This window comes from Macrotis lagotis, chromosome X, assembly GCF_037893015.1.
Source record: "Macrotis lagotis isolate mMagLag1 chromosome X, bilby.v1.9.chrom.fasta, whole genome shotgun sequence".
NCBI classification, from domain to species: domain Eukaryota; kingdom Metazoa; phylum Chordata; class Mammalia; order Peramelemorphia; family Peramelidae; genus Macrotis; species Macrotis lagotis.
The window spans coordinates 194,944,714-194,963,116 of NC_133666.1; the positions used below are offsets into that span (position 1 = coordinate 194,944,714).

General features: G+C 32.1%; 1 protein-coding gene across 1 annotated transcript in view; it reads left to right on the forward strand.

The window, feature by feature from the left end:
• Window positions 1-18,403, forward strand: part of PPIP5K2 (diphosphoinositol pentakisphosphate kinase 2) — a 119,249-nt gene that overhangs the window by 94,048 nt on the left and 6,798 nt on the right. The window contains exons 24-30 of the mRNA XM_074201414.1: window positions 2,969-3,136; window positions 5,483-5,656; window positions 6,889-6,955; window positions 8,535-8,654; window positions 9,558-9,620; window positions 12,820-12,957; window positions 16,989-17,108. Of these exons, the coding sequence (XP_074057515.1) occupies window positions 2,969-3,136; window positions 5,483-5,656; window positions 6,889-6,955; window positions 8,535-8,654; window positions 9,558-9,620; window positions 12,820-12,957; window positions 16,989-17,108 (850 nt within the window). The remainder of the gene's footprint in view (window positions 1-2,968; window positions 3,137-5,482; window positions 5,657-6,888; window positions 6,956-8,534; window positions 8,655-9,557; window positions 9,621-12,819; window positions 12,958-16,988; window positions 17,109-18,403) is intronic.

The window sequence follows — 18,403 nt, forward strand, 5'->3', positions numbered from 1 at the left end:
AGTTTTTGGCCCAGGCTTTTACAGCTTGCTTAATAGGGAGTCGGTTGAAGCTTATGCTATTCTGATCCCATAATGATACCAGCCTTTCTGTTCTTTGGCAACCTAGTATTGAGCAAGACAGGCTACTCACACTACCCCTTTTCTTCATGTGGCTCTCTTATTTTCATGCACAAGTGAGAATAGGTCCTCCTATTTCTCTTTATCCTTCCCTGTATTTGGGGGATTTAATTCTCTGTTTGACAGCTGACTGACCAACTACTGAGAGAATCTACTCCAAAGTCCACTCCAGCTGGCAGTTAGACAAAAGTCTGAGTGCTGGCTGCAGAGTCTGATAGTGAAATCACCCAGTGATAGTTATGCCAATGAATGATCCCTTCATGGGTCACAAATTGTTTAGAGAAAATCCTGATTTGGGTCTCATTCTGGTCAATAAGGCATATTCAGGAAAGAAGACAAAGGAGATTATTATTAATTCAAAGTGGCAACTAGTTAGAGTGCCAGCACAGATTTCAAATTACACTCTGCTTTTATAAACAGGCATAAGCAACTTCATATAAATTTCCATATAAAGGCAAAAAGTATTGTACACATCTAATGAGTAGGTAAGATATGTGCTGCTTCAGGTCCTTTCCCATGTGCAAGAGTTATTTATAGACCCTGGCTGCCATGTACATACCCAAAGTATAAGCAAGCTCTTAAACTCATTCTGCACAAGTGATTGACTTACACTTTCTTTTATTGCTTATTATCCTCCCATCTCTTTCGAGCAAACTCCATGTCCATTGTTAATCCTTTTTTTCCAAAACACCTTTTAAAAAATTTTTATTTTAATTTAAATAAAGATGATTGCATTTGAAACTACATATCTGTTACATATAATGTGATATTTCTTTTAAATGCATACTAAAATTATAAATTTTTTTCTTCCTTAGCCACTCTAGAGATGGTTACCATTAGCCACAAATGTATGTAAAAATCATTCTATATATACTTCTATTTTTCACTTCTTTCTCTGGATGCAGATAGTATCTTCACAAGTCAAAATTATTTAGTTGCTCAAAGTTGTGCTTAAATCAATGTTGCTGTTATTGAATATAATGTTCTCTTGATTCTACTCAATTGGTAAATGACTGAACAAATTATTGTACGTGGTTATGATGGAACAGAAATATACCTTTTAAAAAAAACACTGTTGTGTTTCACTAGCTTCAGCTCATTCTGAGCTTTGACATTGATCACAGAATTTTATAGAAGTTATGCAGTGTCCCTCAAAAAAAAAGTCTTAATGTTGATTCTAAATTTTAATAATTTAAAATGGCTTTAAGATTATTGGGGTGCCTTGTATTCATTCTGCATTACCTTTGCTTACTTCTATCTTCTCTGTTTCTTTTAAAACTTTTAATTTGATTAGTGAATTTTCCTTTGTAGCCACTCTATTCTTTCCAGACAAATGCCATTTTTTTCCTTCCTCTCAAGAGGATCTCTCTTCAACTGATTTTTTTCTGAAGCGTTTAATTGTATGGGATCCTACCTGTCATTCTTCTGAACCCTTTGAAATCTGTGGCACAAGTGAATCTCTGCCAAAATTTTCTTTCCTCTTTCACAAACTCTCTTCATTTCAAGGTTCCCACAATTTAATCCCAGCAACCAATTCCTCCCATTTGTCAAGAATAAGATCCAAAATGAAATTTCCCTTTGTTTCCTTCTGTACCTTTTGAAGGTTGCAATTATCACCAAGAGAATTAGGAATATTTTACTAGCTGATCTGCTTTTGGGAATAGGGAAGTTAAAGAAAACCCTGCTGAATGCCTTCAGAGTGACGGTGATAGAAAATTTCAAGGTTCTGTTCTATGTATGCCTAATTTAATTAAATGTTTGGCATGGCATAAACATAACTCTTGAAAACACTTAGAAAAGTATTTAATAAAAAAATAATGATCCCAGTTTTCAACACTGAGAACCAATAAATTTTTGAATAACTTCGGGAAATGCAAAATTCTGATTTTTGGAAATTAGAAACACTTTGTACTTAATCTGAAATGAAATAGTCTTAGCCGTTTTATATTTCTCATTTCTTAAATTATTGTAATAGTACAAATAAGAATTGTTATCAAGGAAATAATATCTGGTAAACATTGTCTTAAAATTCTCACTACCAACTTATTGTATAAAACTAATAGACAGACATGAAATATGAGTGTTAGATACACATCCTACTACTTCAGTTCTTCACTATATTCATGATCTCATTCATTTGTGGAGTCCTTTAGTTATGAAAATCTTAGCCCACTAGACTTCCACAGTTTTTCCATGCTCTTTTGTATCTACCAAAGTTCACCCTTCCAAAATATTTTAGAGGGAGGAGACATATGGTAGCTTGAACTCATTTTGTTCTTTGAGGCACAATGGATAAAACTCTGGGCCTGGAAGATGTGAGTTCAAATCTAGCTGCAGACACTACCTGACTGAGTGATTCTGGACAAGACCTTGACTTCTGTTTGTCTAAGTTCCCTTAATTGTAAAATGGGAGTAATAATAATACCTACTTCCCATAAATTTTGTGAGGATCAAATGAGTTAATATTTATAAAAAGTGCTTAGCAAAATGGTGTGGCTCAAAGGTATTTAAGGCTTATTCCCTCCCTTCCTTGTTCTAAATTTATTTCACTTTTGACAATTTCTCTTTTTCATTGTTCATTTTGGTCCTTGATTATATCAGCATTTATTGCATAATATGTTGTAATGTCTTGATGGTTCCAAATGTTTGAGTCTGATTAAGTTCAGAAGTTAATCATCTGTATTGTTTCATTGGGCATATAGTATGACCTGAATAAGATTTGTTTAATTGAATTTATCTATTTTTATATGGACAATTTGTGTTATTTTTACTATTGGAAATTTAAATGTTGAGGCAATTTTAGCAAAATTCTTGTCTTTAAAGAAAAATTTATAATATTATCTACCCACAGAGTGAAGACAAAACGAAATTATGCAAAAAAAGTGAATGCGATGATGAGGCACATAAATGTAAAAAGGATGAACCTGATAGAGCTGTGGTAATTTTCAAACCCATGGTATCAGATCCAATTCACATACACAAAAAATCTGCCATTCAGCGATCTAGGAAGGCAAGTGAAGTAAGTATATATGTTATAGCATGTTCTCCCTAAAAGAAGCTTAACTTTAGTTTAATAAACTAGAAAAGAAAATACAGCTTAAATTTAATTGACTTGGGGTCTTAGTAGACATTCTGAATGAAAGCTTTGTCTGTTTTTAAAGAAATCAATAAAAATATGGAGGCATTTGTAAAATTTAGATCTCTGAACTAAATTTATATTTTTAGTTTTATAACAGAAAGTATCTAAAACTACCAAGATAGATCCTTGCTAAGATTCTTACAGATTTTCTGTCTCTTTTCATTGTCATTAGAGGCTACTGTGGTGTAAGTTATTTTTTTTTTGACATTAAATAGAAAACCTGGATTAGATAGGAGGAATTTTTGGTTGGGTCTGTGAAGGAAATAGTAAAATTGCTTCATCAGCAGCGGTCCTGAGTGGTAACAGTTTAAGGTAAGGAAAACTAATAATAACTAGGCCTAATGACTCCAGAACTTCACCATTAATGAATTTTCATAACTCAAATTTCAGTAGTTAATATTTAAAATTAATAGGTTTCTTAGGAACCTTCTTATATCCAGTAGTAAAAGTATTTTGGTAATATTTGTAAAGTAAGAATTAAGTACCTTGAGCATCATAATAATACCTATGATATGATTTCTATACCTATAGAATAAAATTACTTTATTTCAGAATATCTGTGTTCTCTAAGTGCTGATGTCCCTCAGATTGAATCAGGCCACTACTTGAATAATTCTTAGATAAAAAGTTCAAGGCTATGAAGAAAGCATCAAATACTATTAAGTTATTTTTTAAAATTTGCAAGAGTTAGATTAATCAATGTATAAAATTTGAGTATAAATTTATATACATAAATATCTGGGGAGGAAATATATACAGTTTCATTTTAAATGATGCTCAAACAGTATTTCCATTAGTCTTTGAATTTGACATACCTATACTATTCTTTTTATTATCAGTGAATTGTAAGTTGCTAGGAGAAGTTTTAAGAAAATATACACCCGATAATGTTTCCTTGACCATGGTTCTTATTTGTGCTATTACATTTACTTAAGAAATAAGAAGTTTAGACTGACTAAGGCTACCTCATTTCTTAAAACTTGAGAAGTAACATATGGTAATATAGCCTAAGTTATTTTTTGTGTGAGGGCAGTGATTTTGATATGCTATGGAGCAGAATAGTCTTCCATTATTCAAATTCTTTAATACATTTCTTTTAAAACCATAGTAAAACCTTTTTCTCTGCATTCTAAATAGTTCAGAACACTACCATGACAAATGCTTTGTTGAGCATTCATTTTGTTATCTAATCTATCATGTTTGAAAAAGTCTGACAAAATCACTGCCCTAGTTATTTTTTCAAAATTTTGACAGCACATTTGTAAACCTTATGTTCTATAAAATGCTTAAGTAGTTGTTTTCAAGAGATATTTCTATGCCATGCTAAACTTTTACTTCCATAAGGTAGACTATTCAAGTAAAACATTGAAGACTTTTTCCAGCGCCCACCACCTCCATGGAAATCAGAAGTTTGTACTTCCTAAAGACACTCAGAGAAACAGACTATTCTCTTCATTTGGTGCAAGTAGATTTTACTCTGTCCTCACTGTCTGAAAGCTGAACATGCAAACATGTAAAATGGGAATGTTTGCTGCATGTTTTACCTACTGAACTCTACAAAATAGTCTTTGGAGGGGGTAGAAAAATAGATAGCTTGAGCATATAAACAAGTGTAGTTTGGTTCCATTTTTATTTTGTTAAAAAGCTTTTTTTTTCTTTTTTCCTTTTTTTTTCCTTTTTTAACATTTAACAGACAGTAATACTTTTAATGCTTTGAAATCTCTTCACTCCTTAGCACAGTTCATTAGGGCTTTGGGTTGAAAATCCATCCTGTAGAACACAAAGCCTCTTGAATAAAATATTTAATTTAAATATTCAAAATGTAAAAGCAGTCTACTGAATAGAAATTGGGAAAGTTTATCCTGTTTGAAGAGGGAGGGGAAAACTATTAAGCAGTACATATATAAATATGATATAAATGATTCCTGGGTTTTTTTTCTCAATTAGAACTGAATATACATTTCATAGGTTATTTGTTTGTTTTTCAAAAAATGTGAAAATATTAGGTCTAAGGATGAATTAATCATCAAATATCTGTTGAGCTACAAATTAAATGCTGAAAAATTTTAATGTACTAGATACTGTTTAATAGTTTTAGAAAAGTGAATGAGAGTACAAACTGTATTTTTTTTTCTTTCTGATCATTTGACTCTATTGTATCTAACTGTGCATGCTTTGCTGTTTTTTGTTTTGTTTTGTTTTTTTTGCCCCCTTTCTCACTTCCAGGAAGAGAGCCCCCTGAGTGTGTCTAGCCCAGAGGGTACTGGTACCTGGCTGCATTACACCAGTGGTGTGGGTACTGGGCGTCGAAGACGCAGATCAGGGGAACAAATCACCTCTTCCCCTGTCTCCCCTCAATCACTGGCATTCACATCCAGTATTTTTGGCTCATGGCAACAGGTTTCTAAACTTTACTTCATTAAACATTTTTACGCATTCAGAGCAACAAATAACTGTCTTTGAGGACATCTAATCCCTTGTGTTTTCTATTAAAATAAATTCTTCTGTTTAAATTTTATTTGTATATTTTTAAATGCTTGTGATTTCTAAGAACCTTTGAGGGAAAGACAATAACGACATTGTTTCACAGCATTTTCCTTATTTTAAAATTCTAAAAATGTGGAATTTTAGTTCATCTGATAAATCAAACTCTTGTTTTGGCTTAGTTGTCCTTTAAGACGTTTAAAATACTTAATTTGGTGATAGGTAAATTTAATTTTTCTCCATAATTGAAAAAAATTAGATGCTATTAAGAATTTGGGGGATTTAAGAGTTTTCTATCAGATTTTCAGTGACCCAGAATTAACTTTACAGGAGACAAACTCTATTACTAATCATTCTCTCCCTCACAAACTCCTTTATGTGGAGGTTTCTAACTTGAGAAATGTTTTTAAATAGTACCACTTCCATTGAACTGTACAATATTTTGAACCTTTTCCCCCTAAAATAAGAAAAAATTTGGATACATGAACAATATATTTTTGTTGCTAAATAAAGTAAATCCAGAGAAAAATTTTTTGTTGTTGAAATTCAAAATATTGTGGAGGCCTTTGTTTTTGTTTTTTACAATGGAAGATGTGCTATTATCTATGACTTCTCTAAGAATTTCAGAAATTTCCATTTGGAACTTTAATTATAAAAAAGGGATTATGGTATCCATTAAGGCTGTGTCTATGTAAAGGTTACTCTGATAAAACCCATGCATGGAACAGTTACTATATGGTGACCTCAGATGACTGTCTTTCCCCTTTTTTGTTGTTGTTGTTTCCCTCCCACCCCTTTCCAATACAGGAGCTGTTAAGAATGGGCATTTGGTTTCTTTTTAAACAAACCAAAAAAATATATATATATATATATTGATCTATAAATGATTTCTTTTCATCTGTGTTCATACGTGCCCTCATTCTGAATGCCTGCTTCGCACCACCTCATTGCAAGGATCTCATGTGAAATGGACTCCCTTCAGAAGGGGATCTTGCATGATCTTTCGTGTTTTATGTATTTCTACTAATATTTATCATGCTTATTAACCCTTGTCTGTCTGGAACAGGCTGCTGTATCAAGTATAATGGACAATTGATTTTTTTTTTGTTTTTCTATTTTGCCTCATTTCTTTTGCTTTACTTATCCAGGTTGTTTCAGAAAATACTAATTTTATGAGAAAACAGAGGAATGTGGACCAGAAACAGGGTGCAGTAGGTATGTTGCTTGATGCAAATATTGCTCCTTTAACAAACCTAATTAATATATACTCTCTTGCACACATGTAAATTTTTTTAAGTTGGAAAAGCATGACCAAATGCTATGCTTACTTATACTATGTACATACCCATTCAGGAATAATGGGTTGCCCAATATGTTAGTACCTAAGTTCACAAACACATTTTAATAAATACAGTTCATTTTCTTATCAGTTAAACAATATAAATTAAATTGCCACAACCTCTAGCATACTATTTAGACCATTGAAAGATACAATTCAATTGGATTTAAATTTTGTGTTCTAAAATTAAAATTTTCTCCACTTTACATAAATCCTTTTTAGAAATAATCCAATTTTTGATAGCTGGATTTTTTGGCAACTTCAAAGAAGATTGCAAAGTTGAAACCTTACCATTTTGTTCATCTGTAAAACATTATCTCCTAATGTTTTCTATCATACGTTCTAAGTGGAACAAATCTTATATATATAACTGTGTTAAATTTATAAACATTAACTTTTTAAATTTATATGATTGATAAACTATATGAAGTGATGTGGTGTTTGCTATAATTAGCATTTACCTATTTAGGTTTAAAATAGGATTAAATTAATGTAAGTTTAAGTGTATCTGCATTGCGCTGTCTGTATAAAGGGTCTGAACTGTTGTATTATGCCTACATGTTTGTGGTGATTTTATGTTTCTACTTTCTCTATTCAAATGAATATATTTAATAATGACAGATTTTAATTTTCCCACAGTGTCTTGCTAGAAATTTATATAATCTTCCTTTTCTTAATTGACATAATGTGATAGTGCTGATGGAAACTGATAGATGCACTGGTGAAGGATTTGCTTGGGTATAAAGACTTGCCACAAGCCAGGCACAAGTTATTCTGGCTGGGATTTTATCACATATGCTTGTAATGTGTTTCATTTTGTTATTTTTTTTTTTAACAAAGAACTTGGTATTTATTTAATAGTAGAAATTTCAATGATTTAGTCAGTTTTCTTAATACACATATAATAAAAGCACAAAAGCATCTCTCACCTCTCCAAATAGTAGGTTAGCCTTGATTTCATAGTGTAATAAAACTAAATTAGGTAGAATTTCATCCAAAGATAAACACTTTGTTTCATATACTAAAGTAACTTTTATAGACTATCCCTTTACAGTATACCATACTATAATTTTACTAATAGAAACTTTCTCATAACACAAATGAAGAAGTTTTTGAGCATTGTTCAAGATTTGTGAGAAAAGAATGATCGATTTCTAGATTATCCTAGACTTAATTTCTTTGATTAAAAAAATTAATGTTTTAAATTTTTCATAAAATTAAATATGAATCTTTTTTGCCTGCAAAGGTAACTTTAAGTCCCCTTGTTAAATTTCCTCCTGTTGTTATGTGTGTAAAAGTGAAATTATATTTAGATACATTAAATTAAAATAATTATTCCACTAAGCCATTACAAGCATAGTGTGAACCTGAGCCATGTTAATTGCATGTTGCATGCACTCCAATGTGAATGGAAGAACACCGGTTGCTGTATGTATTTTCTCTAACTCCCATCAGGGTCTCACTGTGCGAGCCTGTTTAGCACCTCAGTGCTCGGGGGTTCTTCAAGTGCACCTAACCTACAGGATTATGCTCGTACTCATCGTAAAAAGCTGACTTCTTCTGGCTGCATAGATGGTATGTGCAGACACGCACGCACGCACAAATACAAATGTGCATCCACGCACACACCCATGAGCACACATTATTCCTCAGTGACAAGCCTTAGATCAATGACCCTCTCTGTCTAATTGTATGAGTTCAAGCTCTCTTCACTTTGCACAGCTTGGATATGTGTTTGGCAAAGTTTATTGTAGTTATTGATTTCAGATTTATATAAAATACTTGTATACTGGGAGTTTGGTGACATATAAGTCCTTATGTGAGAGAAGAATGGTTAAATGAAGTGAAATTTTTCTGTGATGACTGAAACTTCTATTTTTCTCTTTAAATTCTTATTGATGATGAACTAAACTGTAGTGAAAGAAATTTGTATAAGAAATGGAAAGAAGTGTTAAGCTGTTAATGTTTTAAAATATTGACAGCATAGGATGAAAATTCTAGTATTTCTCTTTAGAAAACTTCTTGGTTCTGTAAAATATTTATTATATATATATATGTATGTATGTAAATTTTAGCTTTTAGAGGGTCTTTGAAGTGTATTGAGGCTTGTTCTTTTTGTAATGTCAGAAGTTGGAAGTTCGAAGGGATAGGTAATTTTTAATCTTCAGGTCTAGTTAGCTATATTAAAAACTAATTCATGTATTCCACATACATTTATTTTAGCCAGTGCAATTTTCTGTATACCAAAATCACCTGCTCATCTTGCTTCTCCTTTCATACACTTCATTAAATGCCTTGCAGTTTTTAGCAAACCTGTTTAATTCTTTTAACCAGTATTTTGGCCTACAGCCCTCTTTCATGATTCCTTTTGCATGTCACTTGATTCTAACCTTCTCATCTTTTGTCCTTCCTTTTTTTTAAATGTCCCTCTTTTGGTAGCTGTTGTGAATTTCAGGTACCTGTTTTTCTCTTTCTCAGACGCCACACGTGGTTCTGCTGTTAAAAGGTTTTCTATCTCATTTGCTCGACACCCAACCAATGGTATGTTTTTTTTTATTTTAAAAGATATTCCCTTGCTTCATCCATTTTTTTTATTTTATTTCCAAATGTGGGGTATACAGTATCATTCATCTATCCTTCTTTAACTCCAACCAGCACACAGTTCTAACTTGTTATGTATCTAAATAACAATACTGTGTAGCTCCCTTCCTCACTTTGAATTTACATAAAGATAATTTCATTTGTGAAATTTTAAAATAAAATTAATTCTAATTGCCCTTATTGAACATCAATTTAATTCTAAATCTACACTGGAAATCCCTTTTTCCATTTTACCAAAAGTGATCCAATCAGATCCTTTTTATAAAATTGAAATTTAATTATACTTATTAATTCTTAATAATTTTACTATTCTTTAAAGTACCTTTTCCCTAATTGCTTTTTTCTGGCCACAGATATTTCCATTGTGATAACTTAATCATAGATTATAGATATTTCTGTCTGTGGCAAAGCTCAAGCAACCAGGGAATTCAAGCTTCATCACTATGTGGTGTTATGCTTTGCCCCCCCCCATCACCCAGAATTCCTTCATCCTTACTGGGATTAATGTGGTATGTGCTGGGCTGCTTTTGAATAGGAAACATCCATTTGTACACCACTACTTTTTATCATGTGAAGGGGGGGTGTCTTTTGACAGAAATAAAAGTTTAAAATAAACTTAGAAGTCTTATTCCATCTTAAGCACAATTTTTATGGCTAAGACAAAAATGCCTCAGAGTAGAGGTATTTTGATCTAGGAGAGAATTTTTCTTTTTTTTTCCACTGGAAGTCAAGGCTCACAATAAACTAGATTATATATATATATGGGTGGATTATACAAGCTTGATTTTTTTTTTCTCCTAGTCCTCAAATCCTTTGTAAATGATGCAGTGCCATTCCTTGCAGGCCTATGAAGGCAAAGTAAGAAATTAAACACAATATAAAAAATTTTAGCTCTAAAGTTTCACATTTTTCCTCCATTGTAGCTGTTTAAATACCACTTTTTGGAGAAATAGTGCCTTTATTTGACAGAACTTCAGTTCCCGAAGAAGATTCCGGTAGATGAACTTTTTTAAATGAACTAACAGAAAAACAAGACGCAGAGTTCTGAGACTTCACAAGGTTAAGATAGTTTTGTTTGTTTTTCAATCCTTGCTCTAGAGCAAGTGTGTGTATAGGAAAGCCTTGTGTAGACTGCACTTACTGGTATTGCCCATGAAGCAAATTGGAATTTTTAAAAATTCTTAAGCTAAATGAACTCCCCACCTTTCAGGATATATAGTGCATGTTAATATGCATCCTTTTGAACTCCTTTTAAATTTAGCCTTTGGGTGTTCAAGATTTTCTGCTCTTTCAAGCTTTCTTCTGTCGTGTATCTGTCCTGTGGATTTTATTTGAGTCTCCTTTTACTTTTATTTCCTTTAACTTTTCATGTTTCCTCCTTTAACTCATTTCATGAACTTATCCCTCCCTTCATATTTAGTTCGAGGAACATGATGAAAGAAGTGTCTTCTGACAGTGCTTTACTTTATTTTCTGGGCCTCAATACAGAATACCCACACCTCTGTAGGTGATGGTCCATTTCCCCTGTGGACTTACTAGATTTAGGGGTATGTTTTTGTAGCTTCTAAACATGACAGCAGGGTGGCTTTTATAAAATTGCATTAACCCTTTCATTGTCCATTAAAAAAAAGCATTACAGAGGAAAGGAAAACTGGACAAAGAACATCCTGAATATATTAGCATTTATATATTTATTACAAAATATGATAGTTTAATGCAATAAAAAACAAGTTTGTGAAATTGTGATTAACATTTGCAGGAGTCTAGATCGATTTTTTTTAATGCAAAGAAAGGGTTTGCGCTTGCTTGCATGAATCTTTGTATTTTTAAAGTAGTAATATTTGTGTCAAATCAATATACTTAAGTGCTTAGAGTGGTAGTTTTTAACTTACCATTGTGATAAAGATGGAATGTGATGTTTTGATGGGCTATTGTGTTCTGCACATTAAAATCAGACTGCTGTGAACTGTTTTCTGCTTAGGTACTTAAGTACACAATGGTTTTTATTAATAGAGTCGACCTGAGTTATAGAAATAAATATTTCTTTGGTCAAAATGTAATAGACTTAGACTAGTTAAAAATTTTACCAAAGCAAAACACAACTGTTAGAATAATGTTTCTAATAGCAAATAGTGTTTGTGTTAACCAGACAATTCTTTTTTAATTAGAAACTGCATACTTTATTTCAGCATGATTTTTAAGTATTGCAAACTTTTGTCTTCAAAGAGAAAGGAGTTTTTTAATAAATTTAGTCAGTACAGAGAAATATTCATGCTATGACAATATATCAAAACAGTTTTAAAAACCATTCATTTGGGTAAGTTTTAAACAGGCAATTTTAGAAATATTGATATTGTAAGAAATTTGCCTAGTATTTTTTTTCATGGATATCATTAATAATATATTATCTGCATGTTGGTTTGACCAACTGTTTGTATTTCTGTGCAAATGTTACTAAATAAGAATGTAATTGTATTTTATGTTAAATACAACTGATGATTATTTATACTGGCAGATATTATTTCATTAGTTTTACAAGGTAGGTGAAAGTTGTGTGTTTTGTTTTATTTAAATCTGCTGTAGTAAATAAATATTAACAGTATTGGTGTGGAGTCTTATAATTAAGAGGGTATTTTTGACTGTAGCATACCTGGCTAAATTGTTCTCCAAAAATTTATCTTTTAGTTGTCTCTAAAATCAGAAATTGGTGCTATTATCAAATTATCAGAAACACAAAATATATTCAATTTAAATGCATCATTTATCTCATTTAAATATATTTGAACTTGAATAGGGATATAAAATAAAATGTGTCTCTGATTAGCTCTTCCCTCCCCTCCTTTATTTTAAATTTTTTCCCTGCATTTTATAAATTTATGAAAATATAGACTAAAAATCTTATATAAAAATCCTTATAAATGCTATCCTATGAAATTACATATAAAATAGAATCTTTGATACATTTTATCCTAACTCCATACTGCATAGCATCTGATGTCATGACTTCAAAGATCTTATATGTTTTTTATGTATTTATATTTAAAAGATAAATTTCTTCTGTTTCTATGCAAAAATCTTTCTCCTTTTCACTCATGATTACCCTCGCATCCATCAATATTTTTTTGTTTTTCTATTTCAGGCTTTGAATTATATTCCATGGTGCCATCTATTTGCCCTCTAGAAACTCTTCACAACGCCTTATCTTTAAAGCAGGTGGATGACTTTCTTGCTTCCATTGCACTTCCATCAAATGAAAGAAGAATGACAACTCCTTCTTGTATGAAAATTTATTATGACCATTAATTGAAATTGTGTTACAGATTAGAGATAACCTGAAAACAAAATGAGATACTGAACCATAAAAAAAAAAATAATTTCCCAGTATGAATAAGGCTTTTCATTTTTACAGATCCTCTTCTTTTTTGCAAGGCAGTGGCTCTAAGTGACTTGCCCAAGGTCACACAGCTATGTAATTATTAAGTGTCTGAGGCCAGATTTGAACTTAGATCCTCCTGACTCAAGGGCTGGTGCTCTCTATCCACTGTGCCACCTAGCTTCCCCTACAGATCCTCTTAAGGACACATTTATCTTCCCACAAAAATTTCAAAAACACTTCTCTTTTTACTAAGCCTATGTGGCATATACTACAATACCCTTTGGGTAAAAATCAAACAAATGGATGAGGATATCTAGAAGCACCATACCTCAAAGCTTGGAATATATATATAAAGATTAGATGAAGCCATATATTTCTCTAAATAAACAAGATTAAAACTATCATAAAGTAGCCATTCCTAGCAGCAACTCCATGAAAATCTTTTTTATGTTTGATCTTCCAGTATGAAAACCCTGGTTTAGTGGGAAAGGTATCACTCTGAGGGTCACAACTTAGTATTTTATAGCTCTGATGTTAATAATGGATGTGACCTTAAATTAACTTCTTCTGCTCTGTATTGTTAAGGACTGTTGTGTGTGGAAGTACTGTAAACTTTTATCACCTGGTGTCCTCTAGCACCAGAGAGTTATTTTACTGGTTGATTGGAGAGTGCCACGGGAGTGGGAGTAGACCAGGGAAATTTAAGGATATTTAAGCACTTGTATTCTGGTCAATAAATGGATAACTAGGAAAAGTTTTCATCTTTGTCTCCCGTCTCTTCAATGTTCATCTGTGGTAAGGATAAGTTAGTCTGGCAGGAACATAACACACTGTATACCCATTTTCTCTTGTAAGATGATGTTAATATCCCATAGATCAGAATTAAATGGGATTTTAAAAAAACACTTTTTCTTAAAGGCATTGTCCTGTATAAATATAATTTTCACAATGCCTTCTTTCTCCCCTCTTCCCTCTCTAAAATACAGAGGAAAGTTCTCAATGGTAATAGAGAATAATGAAGTTGATAACCTATAATAGCAAATCTCAAAATCTTTTATGATAGATATGGAAAGACCATTTGTACCCACATTCAATTTATAGAGTTTCTGTGGATCTGAAACAAAATTTAGGGGGAAAAAAATTGTAGAATCTAAGGACTTCAGAGATCCTCTAGTCTAACCATTATCTAAAGGATAAAATCTCTCTACAAGTTCTTCAACAAGTAATTTTCTTGCCTCTATTGCAGATTTCTAACTCCTAAAACACCTAGGAAATAATAACTCCTGTTATTAAAATAAAGATCCAGGGTCAGCTAGGTGGTACAGTGGATGGATCACTGGCCCTGTAGTCAGGAGGACTTGAGTTCAAAAGCGGCCTCAGACACTTAATAATTACCTAGCTGTGTGACCGTGGGCAAGTCGCTTAACCCCATTGCCTTAAATAAATAAAATAAATTTTAAAGGGTTGCTAAGTCAAAACAAAAATAAAGATCCAACCTATGCTTGTTTTGAACTTAAAGATCATTTTGGATCCTGATTGTCAGCTATCTACCTAGTTGTTGGTCACAAATTTGATAACTATGCCTTCAGTATCCTCCAAATTCTTGATAAAATATGTTGAATTAGAATATGAATTTCCATTAAAAATTCCTTTTCGGGGGTGGCTAGGTGGTGTAAGTGGATAAAGCACCGGCCTTGGAGTCAGGAGTACCTGGGTTCAAATCCAGTCTCAGACACTTAATAATTACCTAGCTGCGTGGCCTTGGGCAAGCCACTTAACCCCCTTTGCCTTGCAAAAACCTAAAAAAAAAACAAAAACAAAAAAATCCTTTTCAAGTTGACATTCATCACTACTGTTTGAATCCAGTCTTTCAAATAGTTTCTAATCTACCAAACTGTTGTATTCCAACCCTCATCTTTCCATCTTATTCACATGGATAACAGGAAAGATTGTCAAATACTGTAATCCAGGTATTCTGCGATGATATCATTACCCTTCACTAGTCTATTAATATTGTAAAAACAGTGAAAATTAGCTTAGGCTAATTTAATTGGTTCTTTATGAATAAATATGAAATCATGGTGATCATTGCTGCTCTCTTCAATAATATTTTTTTGTTCTGAGAATCAGCATCAAGCTCATAGATGAGTACTATATCAGATGTCCTCCTTTAAAACCACTATTAAAAACAAATTCAATAGCCATGTCCTATTGATAATGTTTATTGTGGTTGTTGTGCAATTTTAGTTGAAAGGTAACAATTTCTAGTAAAAATTTAACTAAATCTTCTAGCTGTGTCCTTTTAGCTGGCAAAGACTGATCTTTGCTATTTTATAAGGTGCTTAAATAAAATGAATATTTATGTTAAAATAAGGTAAAGTTCACATTTAATTTCATATGAAATCATTCAGCATTAATATTTCTCCATGGTTAGAGTGGAAACAGTGTTAGATTTGGAGTCAAAGTACCTGGTTCAAATCCTGGTTCTGACCTTTACCACCTCTGTGACCTTGTGCAAGACTTCTAGAGTTAAACCTCTAAAGTCCCTACCAAACCTAAATCTTTAATTCTATGAAATAACCATTATAGAGGAAGAAAAAAGTAGGAATACAGCAACATTACTAATTTTATAGATCAAATTTGCATATAAGTCTCTCTTTAAAATAGGAACAAAATGCAATTGAAATATCTTTATTTTTCTGTTTATTTAGATAATATACTACTATTTCATATATATAGGATCCAAAACTAAACACACATACAGATAGATTATATGGAAGAGCTAGTTGTCAAATTAAATTAAATTGTCTTATTTTGTTGTTTCCTTAAACATTAATCAAGAAAGTTACATTAAAATGGAATTTCAGAATATTGATAGTGAAGCTATGTGGATCTTAATTAGGAAATAAAACAAAGTGAGTCAGTTTATCTTTAATGATCCACTATCCTTTTTTCCAGTCTAGTTAGAGTTAAATGATAGATTTTGCACAGAATTTATGAATTATATTTGTAAGATAGAGATGAAATATTGCATGAAGAACTTAAGAGGAGAAAACCAGGATAGAGAAGGTGAAGAAATGTGATCAAGAGAAGTGGTACACATTAAGAGCATATTATTTTACAGAAATTTTTGTTCCTTAGCTTTTTATCCCCAAGTTAGCTCTAGTAAGTTTTGTTACCTATGAAAACTGTAGTCATCTAAGATGTAAATCACCAATTTAAAGTATGAATATCAAGGTCTGGGCACAAGTTGATTTTTTGTGATTTGCTGAATGATTGCCACCAATTAATTACCTTTGCTACTCTCTTCCTCTTTTACAACATCATTATGGATACCAGAACTCTCTTCCTAGTAGTACTTCCATGTTTCAGAATAACCCAGTGAAGATAATCTCTAAACACTGAGATCAGAAAGCAATCTGACTGATTAGATGATTTTATTGAAATAATTCCTACCAAGGTGTGAATGCCAATAGATTTAAATTTTTCAGCACATTTGTGGTTTGAAAGAGAAACTTACTGATTAAAATTAATCTGGGGAAGATATGATATTTTAAAAGAATATTGTCAACAGCTTAAAGTCTTCTGAAGATTTGAAAAACTTGGGTTGTAAGACTAAAGTTTTGCCTATTCATTGTCTCAATTTTTAATAAAAAGAGGAGGGGAAAAAACATAGATAGGAGTTATTCCACAGACTGAATTGAAATGCTAATTATTTGTAACATAAACAACAGTTAAATGATTTAAAAGACAGAGGAATTATTCTTTATAGTTTTCATTATGACACATTTATTTGTTTAATAGAGCTTGGAAATCAGTTTTTTACAATCTATATACAAGTAAGAACATTGAATGTGGCAAGTGAAATTTCTCAAAATGAAAAAGTAAAATTTTTAAAGGTAATTTTTTAAAATAATCTTGTTTCCATTCAGATTCTCAGCTTTGTGTTTCAAGTACACCCCCAAGACGAAAAATTTCTTTAAATACCTACACACCTACAAAGATCCTCCCAACACCATCTTACACCTTAAAAACTCCCAAAGGAAGCAAAGGTATGTGTGTGGGGCAGGTGTGGGTGCTCATGATTCTCATAGTGTGTCAATTTATGATAATGAACCTTGCCCAAAATGTCATTATCATAGTCTGTTTATGATGTTTACCAATTAACTATTTACCTTGACCTTTTTTCTTCCTGTTCTTCCCAATATTTTCCTTGGAAATTCCAGCTTCGAAAAAAATGTTTTTACAAGCAAAACTTTTCCTTTCCTTCCACATCACCTTATTAACTTGCCTGGGACCCCATCTTTATCATTATCTAGAAATACTTAAGTTCCACATTGCTATAATGATCTGATAGAAAATTATCAAATCAGTGGCCTTTTATTTTCTTTAACTTTCCAGTCAACATTGCAAATCATTCTTCTCAAAACTTTACCTTTCATTTCTATGACACAGGACTATATTTTTTTCCTAAGACTTCCATCTGTTGCTCATGTCTTTTGATAGTTCTTCCATCTTTCAACTACTAAATGTGTGTATTTCCTTTTATTCTTTTATAAATTTCCTCTGATTAAAGTTTTGGAAATATAAATGAGTTCTGTCATTTCTATTCTCTCTCCAATCCCAACTTCTCTCTTGAGATTTCTGTCTCCTTAGATAGCTTACTATCACTTCAAATTCAATAATGTCTAAAACCAAAGATTGCCTTCCTCACTTCAAGCCAAGTCCTTCTGATTGCTTACTTTGTCCTTGACTCAAAACCTGGAAATTATTTTTGTCTACTTTGACATCCTCTTCCATTTCCCTACCTCTATCTTGTTAACTATCACTAAAAATTTATCTCTTCAATTAGCCCTTGACTTTCTATTCCTATCACTACCTTTCATATTTAGTTCTTTATCAACTTCTGCCTGGATTGTTGTATATCAACTCCCTTTTCTTATTCAAATTATATGCTGTAACCATATTAAACTTACTAAAGCACCTCTCAAATCCATGGTATTCCCCAAGCAAAAACTTTCTGTGGATGTCTATTTCCTACATAATAAAGTCCAAATTGAAAGATTTCTATAATTTGAATCCAACTTAATCAGCTTTTATTACTCTCTCAAATGAACTCTTTAAAGTCCATTGAAATCAGTCTCACAGGGGCGGCTAAGTGGTGTAATGGATAGAGCACCGGCCTTGGAGTCAGGAGTACCTGGGTTCAAATACAGTCTCAGACACTTAATAATTGCCTAGCTGTGTGGCCTTGGGCAAGCCACTTAACCCCATTTGCCTTGAAAAAAAAAACCTAAAAAAAAAAAAGAAAGAAATCAGTCTCACACATCCTCAAACATCCTACCTG